General features: G+C 45.3%; 2 protein-coding genes and 1 long non-coding RNA gene across 4 annotated transcripts in view; 2 read left to right on the forward strand and 1 right to left on the reverse strand.

The window, feature by feature from the left end:
• col16a1 (collagen, type XVI, alpha 1) overlaps positions 1-4,754 on the forward strand; it is a 42,864-nt gene extending 38,110 nt beyond the window's left edge. For both annotated transcript variants that reach the window (XM_011609065.2, XM_011609066.2), the window contains 12 exons: positions 313-357; positions 483-536; positions 660-713; positions 794-844; positions 1,118-1,207; positions 1,293-1,328; positions 1,412-1,456; positions 2,462-2,656; positions 2,845-2,908; positions 3,081-3,257; positions 3,343-3,420; positions 3,499-4,754. In XM_011609065.2, the coding sequence (XP_011607367.2) occupies positions 313-357; positions 483-536; positions 660-713; positions 794-844; positions 1,118-1,207; positions 1,293-1,328; positions 1,412-1,456; positions 2,462-2,656; positions 2,845-2,908; positions 3,081-3,257; positions 3,343-3,420; positions 3,499-3,698 (1,089 nt within the window). In that variant the 3' untranslated portion in view covers positions 3,699-4,754. The remainder of the gene's footprint in view (positions 1-312; positions 358-482; positions 537-659; positions 714-793; positions 845-1,117; positions 1,208-1,292; positions 1,329-1,411; positions 1,457-2,461; positions 2,657-2,844; positions 2,909-3,080; positions 3,258-3,342; positions 3,421-3,498) is intronic.
• Positions 4,755-7,151: 2,397 nt separating this feature from the next.
• On the reverse strand, positions 7,152-20,358 carry col9a2 (procollagen, type IX, alpha 2). Its single transcript, XM_003969037.3, has 32 exons — positions 20,048-20,358; positions 19,021-19,095; positions 18,412-18,447; positions 18,271-18,333; positions 17,570-17,623; positions 17,447-17,482; positions 16,353-16,376; positions 16,199-16,252; positions 16,075-16,128; positions 14,676-14,726; positions 14,534-14,590; positions 14,386-14,439; positions 13,426-13,479; positions 13,239-13,292; positions 12,709-12,762; positions 12,572-12,625; positions 12,365-12,418; positions 12,228-12,281; positions 12,084-12,137; positions 11,290-11,334; positions 11,158-11,211; positions 11,022-11,075; positions 10,897-10,950; positions 10,745-10,816; positions 10,392-10,427; positions 10,262-10,306; positions 9,870-9,902; positions 9,612-9,758; positions 9,485-9,539; positions 9,188-9,376; positions 8,863-8,940; positions 7,152-8,542 (listed from the first exon to the last, which is right to left on the reverse strand). The coding sequence occupies exons 1-32, from the start codon at positions 20,117-20,119 to the stop codon at positions 8,337-8,339; spliced, it is 2,076 nt and encodes a 691-aa protein (XP_003969086.1). The 5' UTR covers positions 20,120-20,358; the 3' UTR covers positions 7,152-8,336.
• Positions 16,360-18,571, forward strand: LOC115251681 (uncharacterized). Its single transcript, XR_003890204.1, has 5 exons — positions 16,360-16,399; positions 17,550-17,645; positions 18,090-18,122; positions 18,292-18,343; positions 18,414-18,571. It is a non-coding gene; the product is annotated as an uncharacterized lncRNA (long non-coding RNA).
• Positions 20,359-20,789: the final 431 nt, after the last annotated feature.

Consider the following 20,789-nt stretch of genomic DNA (forward strand, 5'->3'; position numbering starts at 1 on the left):
TGTTTAGGGTAAAGAGTTGGGTAAAAAATCCTCACAAAGATAGAGGTACGAGGATGTGTGTGTGTGTGTGTGTGTGTGTGTGTGTGTGTGTGTGTTCTTGTTCATACATATTGAGAACATACACTTGGGAATATATTATGAGAGTCCTCACAAAGATAGGAGTGTATTGGTGCCTGCGTGTGGTTGAGTTTGTGCCCTCCCTCAGAGCAGCTGTTCAAGATTTCAAAGACCTGTCTGGCTGTTGTTTGGCAGCCTGGACTTTGTGAATGTTGACAGTGTATCAGCCTGATCCTCTTTCATGTCGCCCCTCAGGGATTCAAAGGGAAACCCGGCCATGCTGGCTTTCCTGGACAGAAGGTTAGGCAACAACACTTTACCTGCACACCCTCTGCCTCTCTTTGTATTTACAGTTTGAAGTATTTAACAAAAAAAAAGCTTGTGCGGCTCCATTGCTGTAACCAGTAATTCTTACGTACCTTCAGGGTGAAGTTGGCCCCTCTGGTCCTCCTGGAAAACAAGGCAGGACAGGGCACGATGTGAGTATTGCACCAAGTTATAGCAAAAATCACTAGATATAGAAGAGCAGACCTACAGAAAGCACAAAGCCCCAAGGCAACAAGTATAAGGACAAATCTAAGGTGAAATTGTGACCTTTTCAGGGTGACCCAGGAGTCCCGGGATCTATCGGACGACCGGGATCGCCAGGCCACATTGTATGTCATCTGTACTGTAGTAAGTGAAGCATGTTATTGGGTTACACCTGATGAACTTGCACATTTACTGTCTTTATTAGGGTTCTACAGGTCCGGCCGGACCACCGGGACCTGCTGGTCCACCTGGAATGGTAAGAGGATCCTTTCAATATTAAAGATAAACCTTTACCACATGTTGAGGCAACAGCAGAGAGCATAAAGGGAGCGATGTGCACTGTAATGACAGTAACTCATAACTCAATATGTACAAGACTTCAAACAAATTCCCATTAAGGAGATGTTAACATGATCCATTATTCACTGCTGTATGTAAATGAGAGAAGGCGCATAACAAGACATTATTAAATAACGTTGTTCTGTGAAAACAAGGAACAAAATGTTGATTTTCTCTCTTGTCTCTTCAGGGTATTAAAGGAGATAAGGGCCAGACGGGTGAGAGGGGTCTTCCAGGCATGTCAGGAGCCCCAGGACCTCCAGGGCACCCAGGAACAATAGTTAGTACCTCTCAGCCTGTGTCTGCTTAACAAAACATAATTGCAGCTTGATGTTTTTTTTTTTTTTTCTATTCTTCACATTTAGGGAGAACCAGGCAGTGACGGTGCAGCTGGGAAAGATGTAAGTGTTGCATTATGGGAAAGGGGAAGCACTTCTGTTTATGTGAAGGGTTTCATTTATTTACCCCTCCCGTGTTTTGACAGGGTGTGGCAGGCCTCCCAGGGGACCGGGGCTCGCCAGGTCAAAAAGTAAGTGTTGACTCAGGATGATTCAGTATATTATTTAGTGCGTCGTCAACCGGCGCATCAGTCATCCAGTACAACCCTAGACAGCCTGAATTCCTTATCTGTCCAATACGCCGCTACGGTGCTAACCGCGCTCTCTGCATTTCTGCCCTCTCAGCACCTGCGCTAAGCACATTTATCCATTCGGTACCTCTCCGACCCATCCGTGAACATTCCCCTACCCTCAGCACACCTCTCGTGGTTAGCCCTTTTGCTAACCCTCTCCTTGCCTGTTGGACGTCTTCTCAGACGCGGCTTGTGGTGTTGAAGGTGGATATAGCGATAAAGTTATTTCAAGCCACTGGGATAATGCTATTAAGCATGAGGGGCACACTAGATGAGGCTATTTGTCACACTGACAGAATAGCATTGTCAGGTTTTAGCGGCAAACAGCAGAGGATAAAGACAACAACAGACTCCTCAATTCTTTTCCCTCCTCTCTTTTTTCAAGCGCAGCCTGCCTGTCTGTGACGTGTAAACATAAGACATCCATTATGTGCTTCTTTGTCCTTAATAAATCACTGTCGCTAATGGGGCATGGTCTCCTCAAACCATTGAAATGGTGGACTCTGTTGGCAGAAAGAGATATAAATGCAGCCAAAAAGGCTCTTAAGTGCCATTGTGGCTTTTTAGGCTTTAGAATGTTGCATGATTATGATTATAATTAGGCCCTAAAAATTAGCAACCGATAAAAGACACAATCTATCCCTGCAGGGTTTGTAACCGAGGAGTATGGAAGATTCATACACAGTGATGGAGTTTAAACTTAAACGTGAATGCAAATTAATAGTAATTTTACCCTCAGGAAAGTCTAGGTTCAAAGTAGCATAGCATGCTAATTCTAGACAATGTTTTAGCACAGCTTTACTGTAAAAATAACTTCAAATGTTCTTTTTGAGGCAAAGGACCACAATATTCCATGAATCTGCCTTTTTTGCTTTGTTAATTCCCCCTGCATGTGTCTATCAGGGTGAACCTGGGGAATCAGGCCAGAAGGGCTCTCCTGGAGAGAGAGGTCGACCGGGTCCCCCTGGTGGTGGAGGGTACCACTCCAAAGATGCACAACCAATGATTGGCCCATCTGGACCACGAGGAGAGAGGGGAAGCCCTGGAGCAGAGGGTATTCCAGGGTCCCCGGGACTTCCAGGACCGCCAGGAAATGATGTGAGCGACATGAAATTGGCACTGAACAAATTAATATCCATCTAGGTTGTAAAATTAGTGGATGACAAACAGTGTAGTGGCCACGGGCACTTCCTCAGCCCATCTGTTCCTGTAAATAATGAATTTTCCAATTACGTAGGTTGATTAATGTTTGCATTTTGCCCGACAATTTTTCTATTTTTAAACAGGCTGTGGTGAATTATGATGAAATCAAGAACTTCATCCGCCAGCAGGTCATTAAAGTTTTTGATGGTGAGAACATCCTGTTATCTGAAAATAAAGACTGGTATTTTTTGTGAAAAACCCTGATTTCGCTGCCTTCCCTTGCAAATTTAGTTGTAAAAAATGGTTTTAAATTGTTTGGTTTCCCTCATTTCTGCCCTGGAATCATCTTGATTTGTGGCTGCTTGTCCACCATCCACAGAGAGGATGGCCTACTACATGTCTCGCGTACAGACGCCAGTGGAGATGGTAGCGTCTCCAGGTCGTCCCGGACCTCCAGGAAAAGACGGATCATCAGGTTCTCCCGGGCTCCCTGGTACACCTGGACGGCCGGGACATATTGGGAGACAAGGCCTTCCTGGAAACCAAGGAATGCCAGGTGATACATTTCAGTCAGGTCTTTAAAATAAGTAAAGTCACAAATATTTTTTTATGATAAACTCAAATTTGTTTTGTGTCTGTAGGACCCCAGGGACCAAAGGGAGATAAAGGAGATAAGGGTATTGGAGAAATGGGAGACATTGGACCTCCAGGTGCACCAGGTAACCTACCAGTGGAAGTCATCAGTTTTGAAATACCCTCAAAAGTATCAGAAATGACAGTTTCTTTGTTCCTCCCAGGTGTCCCAGGAGTCCCCGGCTATGGTAAGATGGGACCTCCAGGTCCTGTTGGTCAGCAGGGTGTTCCTGGGCTGCCAGGATCTCCAGGACATCCTGGGTCAAAGGGACGTGATGGGCGGTGTAATCCTGGAGACTGTGTGAGCCATCAAGTAGACTACAGCCCCAAGGGCCCATCCGTCAAGGGTCCCTGGGGGGTCTGATACAGAGACTACAGACAAGACCTGAACCCAAAGACCTGAAGATTCCAAACCCAACTCCAAGAGTGCAGCTGCATTTTTATCCGTAGTTCTGAATAAAAACCCACTTTACTTCTTAAGAAGTTCAAACTCCTTGTGGAATGTGGTTTGCAATGATGCACCAGGGCTCTTTTTTAATGCATTGCTCTTTTTTGAACGTCCGTTCATTATTTTATTACCGCCTCTAATTTTTCCTCTCGGCTCTCTTTTTTTTTTTTTGGGCTTTTGTGCATTTTCAAACAACCCTCCAGAGTTGACAAGAATCACAACTTTCTTTCCTTTTTCTCTTTTACTTCTATTTTTTAGCATAAAATTGTCAGAGGAGAATACACACAATTATTGCAACACTCTGCTTGCATATTTGTTTTTAGGTTTTTTTGTGCACCCCCCCTGCATTTCTAATATCCTGTCTGTTGCTTTGGTGTGATACATTTTTTAAATTTACCTTTGAGGGAATATCCAGTAAAAATGTACCTCAGATTGAAACACAAGTTGAACAATTCATGTTCTCCCAGATTTACTAAGATTTTTGTATATATTACTATTTATAAATCATGGCTTTTTATATGTTTTTTAATAGATCTGATAAGACAATCCATCCCGAGCCACTGTTTTTCATTGTCCATGGTTTAGGTTGTATAAGCTATAGAAAGTGGATTTCAAGTTTAAAAAAAAATTGGTATATTTTATAAAATGTCATGGCAACAAAGTTTTCAAATGCCATTAGGAGTTGCACAGAATTAGCCAACAATGAGCAACATTTATGTGTTCACCTCTGACACGCTCATCAGACCTAGTGAGCCCTTGGAATTGCATAATCACAAAGAAAATATTGATTTCAAAAAAGCACTTCACAAGCTGGTTTGTAATATTAAGCATTACTGTATTTTGGAGTGTTGTTTTTTCTTTGGAGTTGCTTCATTACCACCACTTGTCACCTCTGAGCCGTGAGCCAATGATGACCCTGTTTATCATAAACCAACCCATGGAAAATGTTTAATAAAACTGCTTTTCAATGATGCTTCGTGTCTTTGTCAGTCATATTACAATTGGTAAAGTAGTAACGTAAATACAATTATGAATAATTAATTGCATCTGTATGGTTGAGCTTAGAAATAATTTATAACTCTTAAAGTCCATCCATCCATTCTCTACCGCTTATCCTGAGGTCACCAAACCGGATCCCCTCAACACCATGACTGCACCTAGAAATTCTGTCCATAAAAATTATGAACAGAATCGGTGACAAAGGGCAGCCCTGGCGGAGACCAACCCTCACCGGAAACAAGTTCGACTTACTGCCAGCAATTCGGACCAAACTCTGGCACCGATCGTACAGGGAGCGGACGGCCCGTATCAGCGGGCCCGACACCCCATACTCTCGGAGAACCCCCCACAGGACCCCCCGAGGGACACGGTCGAATGCCTTCTCCAAGTCCACAAAACATACGTGGACTGGTTGGGCAAACTCCCATGCACCCTCGAAGACCCTGGTGAGGGTGTAGAGCTGGTCCACTGTTCCACGCCCAGGACGAAAACCACATTGCTCCTCCTGAATCCGAGGTTCGACTATCCGGCGGACCCTCCTCTCCAGTACCCCTGAATAGACCTTAGCAGAGAGGCTGAGGAGTGTGATCCCCCTATAGTTGGAACACACCCTCCGGTCCCCCTTCTTAAAAAGAGGGACTACCACCCCGGTCTGCCAATCCAGCGGCACTGCCCCCGATGTCCACGCAATGTTGCAGAGTCGAGTCAACCACGACAGCCCTACAACATCCAGAGCCTTAAGGAACTCCGGGCAGATCTCATCCACCCCCGGGGCCTTGCCACCGAGGAGTTTTTTGACTACCGGGCAACAGCCGTAGCTGCACTCCGCTTGGCACACCGGTACCCATCTGCTGCCTCAGGAGTCCCACAGGCCAGTAAGGCCCGATACGACTCCTTCTTCAGCTTGACGGCATCCCTCACCGCGGCATTGCTGCCACGACAGGCACCAACCACCTTGTGGCCACAGCACCGGTCAGCCGCCTCAACAATGGAGGCATGGAACATGGTCCACTCGGACTCAATGTCCCCCGCCTCCCCTGGGACATGGTCAAAGCTCTCCCAGAGGCGTGAGTTGAATCTCCTTCTGACAGGGGACTCTGCCAGGCGTTCCCAGCAGACCCTCACAACACGTTTGGGCCTGCCAGGTCTGTCCGGTATCCTTCCCCACCATCGGAGCCAACTCACCACCAGGTGGTGATCAGTTGACAGCTCCGCCCCTCTCCTCACCCGAGTGTCCAGAACATGCGGCCGCAAATCCGATGACACAACCACAAAGTCGATCATCGATCTGCGGCCTAAGGCGTCCTGGTGCCAAGTGCACATGTGGACGCCTTTATGTCCGAACAAGGTGTTTGTTATGGACAATCTGAGACGAGCACAGAAGTCCAGTAACAAAACACCACTCGGGTTCAGATCAGGGGGGCCGTTCTTCCCAATCACACCTCTCCAGGTCACACTGTCATTGCCAACGTGAGCATTGAAGTCACCCAGGAGGACGAGGGAGCCCCCAGAAGGGGCACTCTCCAGCACTCCCTCTAAGGACTCCAAAAAGGGTGGATACGCTGAACTGCTGTTTGGACCATAGGCACAAACAACAGTCAGGATCCGTCCCCCCACCCGAAGGCGAAGGGAGGCTACCCTCTCATCCACCGGGGTAAACTCCACTACACAGGCACTGAGCTGGGGAGCAACCAGAATTGCCACCCCTGCCCGTCGCCTCTCACCATCGGCAATTCCAGAGTGGTAGAGAGTCCAACCCCTTTCAAGAAGACTGGTTCCAGAGCCCTTGCTGTGCGTCGAGGTGAGGCCAACTATATCTAGTCGGAACTTCTCAACGTCGCGCACCAACTCAGGCTTGTTTCCCACCAGAGAGGTGACATTCCATGTCCCTAGAGCCAGTTTATGCAGCCGGGGATCAGACCGCCAAGGTCCCTGACCCTGATTTGTTGCTTTGTTGCTGCTGCTACGAAGCTACAAATCGGTGTTTGTAGCTTTGTGGCTGCTACAAACGTGGCTCTGTAGCTTTGTCGCGGACGCGGACGTATTTTTCGCATTGTGACTTCAGCTAGTTAATTGATCCCTGTGATTAGCTGTAAATGCTCTTGACATGAAGCTGTCTCTCGTAGTTTCAACACTACTTTTCACTTTTAGAAAATTCCATTAAATAAAGTTTTTATGTGTATGATAAAGTGTAATGTGCATTTGTAGCCTTTTAGATTTTCATTTATTTGCTTTTGAAGCGTGTTTATCAGCCATTGTGTATCTGTGTTTCAGACATCTTTATTGGATTTTTTTTCTCCACACAGGAAACATCTGTTTGTGTCCATTATTTGTGTGTTGTATTATGAGACGTATGAAACAAAAGAAACATACACTTAGATTGTTTTTAATTGCAGGAAACTCAACAATTTGTCCATGCAATCATTGTGGATGAGCTGCCATGAAAATGCCAAAAAAAGGGAAGATCTCCAGCTTCGGACGTCATGGAGATGATTGTTTACGCAGTGCCTGATATTGACATATATGAGAGATTGAATAAAAAAAAGCAAATATGTGTATTTCAGTTTCAATATGACACAATTAGAAGCATTACAATTTAGAAAAGGGTCTTCTTTATTGATTTGGGTTGAGCTGAACAGCCAGATAAAAATCCCCTTTACAAATGATTATATAAAGAACAATAAATAAAATCTCTGGGTGAAATTAAATCAGACATGAGGTCTCCGACACCCTGCAAAAAGCTGAGGGTGGAACAGGAACACATATAGACTGATTCGTCAGGAGAAAACTTGTTTAAATTGCAGCCAACTTTTTATTACTGAATTCATTAACACAGGATTCTTCTCTTTTTTATTCCTTTTTAGCTTTGCGTATCGTAACCCATTTCTTTTTCTCTACATAATAATCAACACACATTTACAAAGATTTACAGCACTGCATTGTGGGAGATGGGAGTGCCTATTGGGATATGGCGTTGCCAGGCAACAAGAGAAAGAGATAAAGCTGGTCGTTAGTTTCTAAAATGAGACTTGGGTAGAAAGCTGGGGTGGGAAAAGTGAGGCGGGCAATGTACATATGAGGTAATTCTGGGATTTCACTCAAGCTTACAGATGTGAAAAACGCTGTTGCACGTCTGTACTGGGCGCAACTTCAGACTTCAACCGTTTCCTTTTGCTTCCTGTTCGATCCCTTGAAAGGAACATGGCGTCAAAATGTCAGAATAAATCTCGGCGTAAATCTTGCATAGAGTATGTGAAGACAGTAAAGCGACAGCGCTCCCGTGCCTTCTTTGCCCCGCTGGAACAGCACTGGGAACAATCAGCCAGAAAATGAAAATCAAAACATTATAGAATTCAGGGAGAAGTCGGTGGATGCGAGTTGTCGTCATGGTGATGTAAGGTGGATTATGTGAAGGGTGTGTCCCACTTTGTAGTGGGCCCAGTCAGTCTGGTTCTCCTCCATTAATTGCTGTGGATGTTGTCCTAATAAGAAGAGTGGTGGCCTTCTCCTCTTCTCTTCCTGGTTTCCAGAGCGGCTGATGGAAATTTGGCGCTCCTAAAAATTGGGTCCTTTAATTGTTCCCGCCTCCTGTAGCCTCGGGGAAGTGTACGCTGATGCAGCCAAGCACATGGCAGCCTCACAATACCCCGGGAGTCCTGCAGGACCCGCCTTCCCGGGATAACCGGCCTCTCCTGGTGACCCCTGAGGTCCTCTCTCTCCAGGCCTACCGTCTCGGGCCACACCATCTACACCAGGAGCACCTGTAGAGGTAATGCAGATGTCATATGACATATTCAAGTCCAAGCTCGGACATGTAGACTTAGATGGAGATTACAGGTGTGGGCCACACACACCCCAGCTGACTTGTTTATGCACAGGAGCATCTATTTTCTTCTGTTTCAATTATAATGTGTTGTTGCATGTTCTTATTGAGTAGCATCTGTTAACTGACAACCACAGTCCCTTGCTCAGAAGTTGTGTATGCTAATTGTTGAGTAATTTCAAGATTTCTTTCTTCTTGGGCTGATTGTGAACATTATTGCTACATCAGAGTTGTAAGTATTAAGCTTTAGCAGGTTACCCTGTATCCCTGGAAGTCCAGGTGGTCCTGGATGGGGTTTACCGGAATCTCCTCTCTCTCCTTTTGGCCCTCTCTTTCCTTGGGAAGGCAAGAAAATAAATAATGAAGACATACATACACCACCAAATCACTTTAAGTTGTGAGGAAAGTGATTTTTCCTGTTTCACAGGGGGGAAGAGTTAAACATGGAACTGACTCACGTGATGTGATGGAGATCTAAACTGTTTGCTAACAGAAAATGCAGCACATATAATGCAAACAGAGCCAAAGCCCAGTTATTTTGCAGTTATTGAGAGGCCTGTTACCTGTTCTGATTGTACTCTACCTTTAAGTCCTGTGTTTCCAATCTGCCCTGGTCCTCCAGTAAAACCAGGAATGCCACGAGGACCGGGTAAACCATGTTGTCCCTGTGAGCCAGGTGGCCCAGGAGGTCCAGGAGGCCCAGGCGGACCCATCACACCGGCCCCACCAAGGACATCCCTCTTAGCGCTCACCGCCACTGCTGCAAGCCTCTCTGTCATGCAAAACACGCTGTCGTTATTTCATCTCTGATGTTGGTTTAATTGCCTAGAAGATGAGTGTTTCAACTGCAAACGCCAATTGTTTCGGCTCGGGAACTCACCCTGCAACATCTTCAGAACCACTTCAATGATATGTTGGTCCGATGCGTCACGGCCCTGCAGAAAGGAGAAAAATGAGCCCCCTTCAATGTATCCAACATCTCCAAGATCCAATCAAAACCAACTCACTGATGGACCATGAATGCCAGGCATGCCAGGAACTCCACGCTCTCCGTTGAGCCCCCTTGGACCAGGCAATCCTGGTGGTCCTGGGTCTCCAGGTTTCCCAGGGTCTCCAGTGGGACCATTGTGTCCGGAATCACCCCTTATTCCTTGCTACAAGGATGTGGAGGGGGCAAAAAAGAGGACAGTCACAACTTTTGATTTTAATAAGGTTCAAACGTGAGGAAACGGAAAAGGCCCGAAGAATCTTTCTGAAACCCTCACCTGTCCTTTGGGCCCCGGTTCACCAGACAAACCCTGTCACAGCAAACATGAACACTCAGTCAGTTTCACATTTATCACCTTTATCCATCATCGCTGCCTCAGAGACACTCGTCGAGCAATAATTTAAAAATGAGCGCCTAAATCTGCTCCTCGAAGGAATCAACACGCGTCAGCGCTCCACTGCCATGTAAATAGCTGATTTGCCATCTGGATTATTACACTGATTTGCATGCAACTTGAAAAAGAAGCACCATCTTTTCAACTTCAGGATGGTGGAAGGCAGTTTTTTTCCCTCTGCTACGTATGATGTCTTCAGAGCCACCTGTTAAAACTTTCGTGTCTGAGAGGAAGTTTTTGGGATGGCTGTCGGGTTCCGTGGTGATTATTTTTACCTTTTCACCTTTTTCGCCAGCCAGTCCCTCCACACCAGGGTCTCCCTAAGAGATGGAGGCGGAGCAGTGGTGAGCAACCAGGTAGTGGCGAGAATATTTGTCAGCACTGAGCTGAAGTTAAAATACTCACAATGTCTCCCTTTGACCCGACTTTGCCTTGGAAGCCCTGGAAAGAAAGAAATGGATTGTGAGCATTCAAATGGAATGGATATTTAAATATAATATTGTAATAATAAACAAAAAGGAGGATAAATTATTGGTTTCAGCTAGTGACACCCCATATCACAATGTAAGAAGGATGTTGTCTCATCTCTGAAACATAGAGAATGAGGATACTTAGATTATCATTTATATTGCTTCATCTCATTGGGTGGTTTATTGTGCATTCTAGACTTTTATTTGTGGGTAAACACTGCCCCCTGCGTCCATAAGTGGGTAATATTTATGAAGCATATATGATGCTTGTGCTCTGCACACACAGACCTTATCTCCCTTGGTTCCGCTAAGACCCTGGGCCCCTGGAACGCCAATTGGTCCTCTTTCTCCTTTGCCTCCCTGTTAAAGGGCATTAGAATTCATGAAGTAAAAGTGCATCGACTGCCAAGATAACAGGGTTTTTAAAAGCAGCAACCTACCGACTTGCCGACGATTCCCTGAGGCCCTGCTTCTCCACGCTGTCCTCTGTCTCCCTGTGCAAAGCAGCCGAGGTGAGTGTCTGTCAAACTTGGGGTGTTTTAATGATCCAATTCTGGAGTCCTACCTTTGGTCCAGGAACTCCTTCCATCCCAGCCTCACCAGGAAGCCCAGGTTCACCCTAGAAGATGGGTGGAGTGCATTTTACAACAACTGACAGACACAAGAGGTACTCTTTTCTCCATCCAACATTATTGACGTACCAATGGTCCGGGCGCACCTGACATCCCAACTGGGCCTCTAGGTCCAGGTTCACCCTGCAAAAACCGAGATGATAAAAGACAAAGAGATAAAAACAAGGAAGAAAGAAACAGCCTGATTTTACGAAGGCTTACCGTATCTCCAGGCCCTCCCTTGGCACCAGGGCTGCCAGGCAATCCCTGTAAAATTCACCAGATGAAACCGAATGAAAAGCCGCATTTGAAGATGCCCATTACGCAACCAAGATGCTTTCTTTCCCTGTACGCATTTTTCATTTTTATTATTTTCTGTCTCTACCCACAAAGCCAACAGACTACAAAGATAAGAAATAAGGCAGAGTTTCTCTCACATGTCTGGACTATTCGGAGCGATCTAGAGCTATCATGGCGAACAGCAACAGCAATCCTAAAAGTTTTAGGTAATTTTGACTGCATATGTACCTCACAGTGGGTGCATGTGCAAAACTGTGTTAGGATACTTGGGACTGCACCAGCGCTGGCGTCCCTGCAGTGGCCACACAGCAAAGTGTGAATCGCACGCTCAATTACTCCTCAGTCACAGCAACGTGCACATAAACACTGCCACACGCACGCTGGGGTACAAGCTGCTCGGCGGGCTGATTGTGATAAATGGCGCGCGGTGGGAGGGAGAACGGTATTTCAAGGTGGTTTAAATTCTAAAACAGTGTGGGCCACAGGGTCACTTTTAACCTGGAAGGGTGCCCAGAAAACAAAGCACAGCAAGATTTACAGACGACATCACGCCGGTGCCCCCACCTGCCCCCCCTCCCGTTTGTTTTCTTGTCGGATTGAGGAGAACAAATTGACCCACTACGTGGTCTGAGGAACAACGAGCCTTTAAAAAACGGGGTCATTTGCATGCGCTTTGGCTGGTATTATTGAAGCCAGTCGTCAAAGCGATCACTCACCGCCGCTCCTTGAGAGCCGGGAGGACCAGGCATCCCGGCTTGGCCAGGAGCACCCTGCAGGACAGATAAAACAGAGGTATTTGGTAAAATCCTGGCTGGGTCTGGAGCTCCTTACCAACCTCTTCATGGCTGGTTACCCTTTACCTTTAGTCCAGGAAAACCAGGTGTGCCATCTTTTCCATCAATACCTGGTAGACCCTGAAAAGAGAGCAAGTTAATGAAGGACGACGCTGGCTTCATCTGGCACGGTTCCCGACCACCAACTGTATGGCTGCACTCACATTCTCTCCCTTTTTGCCAACCGCTCCCTGTGGGCCCTGGATACCTCTGCTGCCCTGCAGAAGAAACACAATCTCAGGAAATTTGCAATGCACATCAGGACCGTGGTCCCAACTGCAGATCTGAGGAATATCTCATCTTTTTTTTTTCCTGCGCCACTGCTTTTGCCGATAAACCTGAAGTGAAAAACACCAGGAGATCCAACACACCCTGTCTCCCCTGTCTCCTGATTCTCCAAGTGTTCCCTGAGGCCCCTCTTCACCCTGCAAACAAAGCAGAAAAGCTCGGGATAACTTCTGTGTGCGGCAGGTATTTGTTTTAGAGAGTAATATTGGAGTGTTCTTACAGGAGGCCCAGATATTCCTACAGGTCCACGGATCCCTTTGTAACCACGAGGTCCCTGAGGGCAAACAAGAAGAAATCAATCAGTTACGACAAAGATCGATGCTAAACCTCTGCAGATGCCTATTCTTCATGACAAAAGGTTAATTAGCATTTAACTTGCTTCACTAATGGGACCTACACTGAGAGCCATCCACTCCTGTATTGGGGTGCTAACTTTGCTAACGTGGCTAATGTTAGAAGTAAGACAGATAGCTTCAGTGGATCATTAAGTACAGATGGAGGCACCCTGGACCAGATAAGCCCAGCTCATTAGAGGCAGAGGAGAGAGCTTTGTGTTAGCATCATTTCCATATGTCCCCATTGCAGGTAATGGATGATATTTGTACAGAGTGGGCAGGCCTGGCTGTGTCTCCGTGGTGCTCTTCTAAGAATGAGAGCAGCCTTGCCTCCTTCTTTAGAAGTATCAGGACAAAAAAGTACACCACAAAAAAGAAAGAAGGAAAATAAAAACATTCAAGGGGCTTTACTCACTGCTTCCCCTTTAGGTCCCATCATTCCGGGATAGCCCCTCAACCCCATGGGACCCTTGGATTGAATTGGGGAAAAATCAGATGAGAAAAGCTTCAGTTTTTTCCTGCTAAATCGCACTGACAACACAATTTGAACCGATATGGAAGCTTTGCCAAGAGAAAATCAAACTGTTGAATGCACAGCATACCGGAGGTCCTGGGATACCTTGTTCCCCGGAGACGCCAACTTCTCCTTTGGGGCCCTGTTGAAGTAAAATGAAAAAGCACTGAATAGTGACCCTCATTTTAGATTAGATTAGATTAGATTAGATTCAACTTTACTGTCATTACACATGTCACAAGTACAAGGCAACAAAATTTTGTTTTGCTCCTTGTTAGCTGCTCTTGTGACACCCCTCATAACAACCCTCGTCTTTGAATTTTAGCACTGTTAAAAGCTGGAGAAGATTTGTCTACAGCCTCTAACGTACTTAACATTCAGACCAAAAGGACAATGTCAGTACTGTCGTCAAAACTCAGACGTTTGAGGTCCATCACAAAACTTAATTGGACTGTGAGAGAAAACGGTGAATCTGCCTGACAGTCTTCATACGGCGGCAGGCAAAAACATTTTTAATTAATTTTCAGACCGTGTTTGAGGTTGCACTGCTTGCGGCGATGTAAAGCGTTTGGACTTACTGGTATTGACAGGAAAAAGAAGAGTAACAGAGCAAATCTCTATCAGGACTAATTCCTGGCCTTCCAGAAGAGGTAGTGTATTGAGCATCAGAGGCCTCTTGTGTGGGAAGATCAGAGGCTAATTCCTGCAGACTGGCTAGCTGCTCCCTTGGAACCCACCATGTGCTCATTAGCTCAGCTTAAAACGTAGAGGTTAGAGGGATGTGCGAACCCTGACTGTCTCATCCTTCTCTTCATGTACCTGACTCTTCCACTTCTACTTTCATCTGGCTCCCCGCATGCTGACCGTGGGGTTGGGGCCAGGTCTGACTAATCGCAGCCAGATTAGTTCCAGTCATGTGCCCCAGGAGGCTTCATTAGACCTAATCCTTGCCTCTCCTCATCCTGGATGGTGCTTAGCTGTGCAGAGGTTTATATGTAGCCGTGTTTAAGCTAAGTGCATCTGATCCAGCCACATTTGAGATACATACCATTTTTCCTATGCTGCCAGGGTCTCCCAGGACACCAGAACGCCCTTTGTGTCCCTAGACGGCAATAATCATTAAGTTGAGTCATATTTGTAGAACGAAACGTGATCAATGATGATACAAAATTGAGTGTGTGTGTTTGGCAACTCACCTTGACTCCTTGGAGTCCTTGGGGGCCTTTAGGCCCTGCTGGACAGTTCAGAGGACACTGTTTTCGAGAAAAGGACACACGTGGATTACAACAACCAATGTCATAATTGATTTTGTATGATGGGGAATCCATTAGCTCCTACCTGGAAGTCTGCACTTCCTTCTTCTAGGCCAATAAACTTCCCCGGAGGACCCTGGATTGGCAGATAGATGGGACAGCGAAGATGAGGAGGAGCTGAGCCAGCAGTAGCACTTTATCTCGGTGTAACTACTTCGCCTTCCATCTTCCCCCCTCTGTTTATAGACTGACTTGAGAAAGTCTCTCCGCCATGAATGATGTATTTGTGCAACAGTAGGACGAGACATCTCCCCTGAGGACAGCACTAAAGCTTAACACCCCCCCCCCCCCCCCTCTCCGGGCTGGAATCAACTCTCAACAAAGACATCTCCCCTTTATTGGAGCCACTCAAAAATGCACATTCAGTCTGCCATCGAAAAACTGACCTCGTCTCACGAGACCCTCATCGGCTACACTCATCGAGTACAGCATCGCAGCTGTATATTTCATGGAACAGAGTGCAAGTTTAAACTTGTTTCACAAGTGCAGAATGTTTAATATAAATGTTAAAAAAATAGAAGTCAACCAAGGGTGGTGGTAACTCAGACTTTTGGGAACTGGGCTGAGAAGAGGAGGGTTTTTGGTTCGAGCCCCAGGGCAGACAAAACATGGAAGGTGTTGTGGTAGTAGGGGAAGGTGCCAGAACACCTTCAGAGCACTGCCGAGGTACCCTTGAGCAAGGTACCGAACCCACAAACACTCATTTAGGGCCCTGTGACTCAGCCAGGGGTGGGCCTGACCTTAGCCCACTGTGTACCCTCCCCAGGACCACGAAGGGGATAAAAGAAGTTAAGAAGACGAGAAGCAAGACACACGTCAAAATGTGTATTAAGTTATTTTTAATTATTTCTCATGAACTTAACTGTAATCAATAAGTAATTAGCAGAAAAAAATACAGCTCGTTTATATTATCTTTCCGGTCTCAGTTTTGACTTAATGCAGTTTTATTGTTATTTATGTTTTGTTATGGTTGATCAAATAGCCATATTGATCTAAATAATGTAAAACCTCGACTCCTTCCTGGAGACCAAAATTAACAACTGCAGTTGGTCATGTAACTTGTCAGGGTCAAAGGTTAATCTTCTTATCAATGAACAAAGTTTTTCTAATGGATTTTTCAAGGTAAAATTTGTGTTGAGGTCGTACCAAAGAACAAGATAAGAATCTTGATTTCAGCTAAAATGTATTCGTAATATCCTCAGCCCAACAGAGAAGTTGCTGGAACAGCACGTCTGCTGATAAAGAAGGAAGAGCTTGTTAAGATCTTGGCACTTGGGGATGCGACCTCACAACATTTGAATAATGGCTCCAAAGGTTTCCTTGAGTTTTCACCTCTTAATAACATTGTTAGATCTCCTTCCAACAGCGACTAATTCCACTAATATTGATTATAAAACATGCCTTAGACTTGTCAACACACTTACGGGCTTGCCAGGAGGTCCGGGGAGACCTGGAGGTCCAGGTGAGCCCAATACACCCTAAATGATGTAGAGAAAGAAAAACATCAAAGAAGAAGCAAATTAAGCTTTAATTTGTTTGCATCTCTACCTTTGGTCCCAGTGGTCCAATTTCACCTGGCAGACCAATGGGCCCTGGTGTGCCCTAAACAGAGAAACCAGTGTCAACACAACACATCAAAGAAACACATCAAAGACAAGCTGCTAATTGATCCAAGCATCATTTGATGATACAAACTACGCACAGGCAGTCCTGGAAGGCCGAGTCCCTGTGTAGACAGAAGAAACAGGGGTTTGTTAGCCTACTGCATAACAAGTAGATCCCATCCGTCAAAGTATCAATTAATGTTTGAGGTGGCTAATTAATCATGGCGGCAGTTATTTAGTTGTACTTGTGTACAGCATCAGGGCAAACAGTGTAAAAGAACAAAGGCAAAGAGCACCATCAGTGCGTCTGCCTTGTCTTTCACGTAAATTTAATTAGAAACAAGGTAATTGAGTGTATAAGACAGAGACAACTTGGTGTCCAAATACAGCCCCCACTAATGCAAAACAAGAGTCTTAAGTGATGGTGTCGATTTCGGAAATAATACCGGATGGCATAAAGTTTTGACGTGCCGTCATTGATCGTCCCTAATAAGTGGACAAACAGCGCCATCTAGTGGGAATATGCGATTCCAACATTATTATCCTGCAGCACTGACTTGACTGTAACCCCGTGTTTAGCACTGATAATGGGACAGGTTGGATTTCAGGGTAACACGCGTATCAAAAATGGATTATGCGTGGCGTGCTTCTTCTCAGCTGTGGGCGGCATATGCCACATCTGGAGCCAGAAAGGGGACACAGCTGGTCGGGCATTCAGGCATGAAACAAGAGAGACTCAAGAGGTCTTCTTATGGCACCGGCTGTGTGAAAATATGCTTGCCTGGAAACAGAGTGGCTTCCAAACAATGCCTACTCCAAGCTGTCATAACTCGTTTTAATAAGTATCCGCCTGTGTCGCCCACGGCAATTAGACCAACACGCAGAATTAGGTACACCAATTATCCAGATTTTAGAAATTTTTAACTGTCTTAAATCTTGTAAAGTCCCATGATATTAATATATTAATTTACATTGGACTATCAAAAGGGAGACAGAGAATTTTTATTCATTAAGGGCCAAAAAAAAGGCACATTGGGGCATTCTCCATCAGAGTCAGGGGCTTTGTTGGTCCAACAGGAAGTGGTAGCCTCAGATTTAACATGACAAAACCTTCATACCTATATAATCTATATGAGCAATCATACTCTTCTTGGCAAAATGGCTGATGAGGCCAAACACTACTGATACTCACCGGAGGTCCTGGTTCACCACTTGGTCCAGGTTGACCCTGAAAGGATTTTAAAAAAAATAATGATTTGGAAAGAGAAACTTAGAATCTCCATTTTTGTGTTCAGCTGACATTTTAGATGCTCACCTTTGGACCGGGATTCCCAATAGGACCTCGATCACCCTTTGCTCCAATCAGACCCTAAAGACAAAAACACACACAGGTATCAGAAGGTACACCGGACATGCACAATGAAGGACGCTAACCTGATCCTTTCTGCAACAAAAGAAGTCAGTAATCCAGAAATACAAAATGATAAGTCTAATTACTCCATATTTAATTGGAAGTGGCACCGTTCTAGCAATTGAGCTCAGATTCCAGGGAGGATTACCGGCTAAATCTCTGAGGAATGTATCCAAGTGTGTGTTTCTGTGTTAGCATGTGACCAAAGGGGATGGCTCTTAATATTGGGCCAGAAAGAATTATTTATTTTGCAATTCACAGCTAAAAGCGACTGCGCACTTAAAAACAAGTTTGATTTGTAAAAACAATCAATGACTGTGAATTTAAAGAAATTGATTACATGTTGTGAAACTATCGTGTAAAAGCAATATGTAAAAAGAATTGTCAATTACAAAGAACCATTCCATTTTAACATGATTTTTAGGACATTTCCTGCCACGGGCTCCAAACTCTAAAGGTGATGCACTTTTTTGTTTGCAAATATCCTCAAAAGAAAAACAAGTTTTTTAAAATTATGTTTACTTTTATAGTTTTAATATTTCTTTTTTCCACTGGCACAGTTAATTTCCACTCATTTCCCTTGGCAATTTCTGACATTTACTTACATCAATACCGTTCTCTCCTAGTGGTCCATCGGGACCTGGCTCTCCAGGTTCTCCCTTTTGTCCCTAAAAAAAGGTAAAAATCAAAAATTTACAAGTGTCAAAGACTTTACATCTCTGTAACAAAGATTATTCAAAACTCACAGGTGGACCAGAGGGCCCAGGGGGTCCTTTTTCTCCCTGCAGACAAAGATGTGATATTTGTGATATGTGATGTGATATGAGTAACTGTTTATGACAGAGCAATTCATACAATTTTGACATGTTTATTATTCCTCAATCATTTCATAAGTATTACTTTTTTCTGTCATATTGGTAGTTAACATAAAGAATATACAGATGTTTCTGAAAACTTCGGTTTGTCTAGTGTACAAAGCTGATAATCAGACAAATATTCTCATGATAACTGATGTGTATCATTAATAAACTCAAAATTCTGCTTTGCCCGTCTTTTATTTTTTGATGTGTTTTCATCAGCTGCCTGTTTGTGGCGCCTGTGTGTAGTTAACCCTGAGAATAACTCAAATGTATCACATTACTGCGACACAGACCGAGGACTCAGGCAAGGGACCCTTCTCAAAGACCCCTGTCTCTGCTGGGAACAGAGCTCTTTTTGTGTCCTTGTGTTTTCATTTGCAGCGCCCTCGACTGGTAAGACCGCGGTACTGCAGGCCAGCGCCGCGGGCCATCCCTCCTGCACAATGATTGTCTTTGTGGCAAAATATGTGCAAGGTAAACCTAAGTGGTACTCACATCTATTCCGTCTGACCCAGGGATGCCAGAAGGGCCTGGTGGGCCGGGCAGACCCTGTGGTCCAGGTGGACCCCTCTGAAAAATAGGCAATCACATTTCTGTCAGATGATGACAAACATTAACTTGATAAAGAATATATAGAAATTAATAATAATAAGAAAAAGCCAGAGGTACAGTTTATCACCGAGCTTTTTTTTGAGAAACAATAAAAGGTAAATGCTTGAGACACACAGGTGGACCCGCCTCGGTGTCACGTGTGGCAACATACGTGACAATCCTGGAAAAGAAGTAGTGGTAAAATAAAGTCATCTGAAAAGGTGGAAAAGACAAACAGGAGAGGAGGAATGTGGCAGGAGTGGGGGGGTCATGAGATTGGCACTGTTTGACCCCCCCACCACCACCCCCTCTTTGCCTCCCAGCCTCGGCTGAGCCTGCCTTGAATATCCTCTCAGTGGGTTACTCAATCCGACGCCAAGAAAATGAATCCGTATTTCAGTTGGTTTTTCTTTTGGTGATCGGGAAAAGCGTGAAAAACAAAAAACAAGGCGCCTCCGGAGGGATGTTATCCAGTAATGCCCATGAGACGGCACTTTTCAGGCGTCAGCTCCATCTGTGTCGTAACTTTTCCTCCGATGAAATGATTGAAATCTTCTTAACACCCCCCCCCCCCCCAAAAAAAAGTATCCCAGTATGGCAAATCCACGCTTCAATGGTAACTCCAATCTTCAGTTTGATTTAAGTCCAAATGTGATAAGATGCGTCCACAGGAGATTTTTCCAGATTTTTACTGTGCCCCCCTGCAAGAAACCATTTTCAGGCTGGCCTTTCTCCTGCAAACATGCTGCAAAACAACCCCCCCCCCAGAAACTGTCATTGTTGGTTCAACTTGAAGCGTTTAGTACGCCTTGTAAAAAGCCCTGCAACATCACCGAAAGACTTCCACTGCCCCATCAGCCCTTTCCAGGGGCCTTTATCCCCAATGAGCTCCAGAATAAAGCAGGTCTCAGCTTTGCCCCTGTTCACTCACCACTTGTGCCAGAGCCAGACACAGGGCCTGCAGGATTACCCAGGTCTTCAGCAAGGCAGAGAGAGCAGCCATGGTCCCTCTCGCCTCGGTTCACCAAATCCTCTCTTCTCTCTCTCCTCTTTCCTCTTCTTGACTCCTCTCAGGGCCAGCACAGAACTGGTGGGGCAAAGCCGTCAGAGAGGAAGGAGGGAGGGAAGGGAGGGCGGTGGTGATGGTGGCGAGGAGCACTGGTGTGCACTGCCCCACAAGAATTTCACACAGGAGGAAGGAGAGTGCCTGGAGTGGTGTGGGAGGGGGGGATGATGAGGGGTGGAAGGGGGCAGAGGGAGGTGTGATCCTGTCCCTCTGATTATTCCCAGTATGATATGGTCATTATTTGATTTATAAAGCTGCATCAGCTAATTGGTGGTAGCTGAAATAGTTTGAACTCTGACCAACGGTGACTAAATCCCTGTGGAACTGGTCCAGAGCAGATGGAAACATTAAAAATCACAAAACACAAATATGGATAAAAATGTGTTAATCTAAACACTAATCAGGCTCGTTCCAAAGCCTGACCCTTGGGTGTAAGCCTTCCAGCAGTGCTGTCGGCTGTCACGGTGCAATTACGGTTCAGTTTTTGGTGGAGCTTCTCGTTTGTATTTGCATATTTGCCTGAATGAAAAGATACAGGAAGATGTCTGTGTAAATTCTCAGTCATCCAGGTCATTGTATCCAAGGTAGTTTTCTCTGTCAACTGGAC

Source organism: Takifugu rubripes, chromosome 12 (assembly GCF_901000725.2).
Source record: "Takifugu rubripes chromosome 12, fTakRub1.2, whole genome shotgun sequence".
NCBI classification, from domain to species: Eukaryota; Metazoa; Chordata; class Actinopteri; order Tetraodontiformes; family Tetraodontidae; genus Takifugu; species Takifugu rubripes.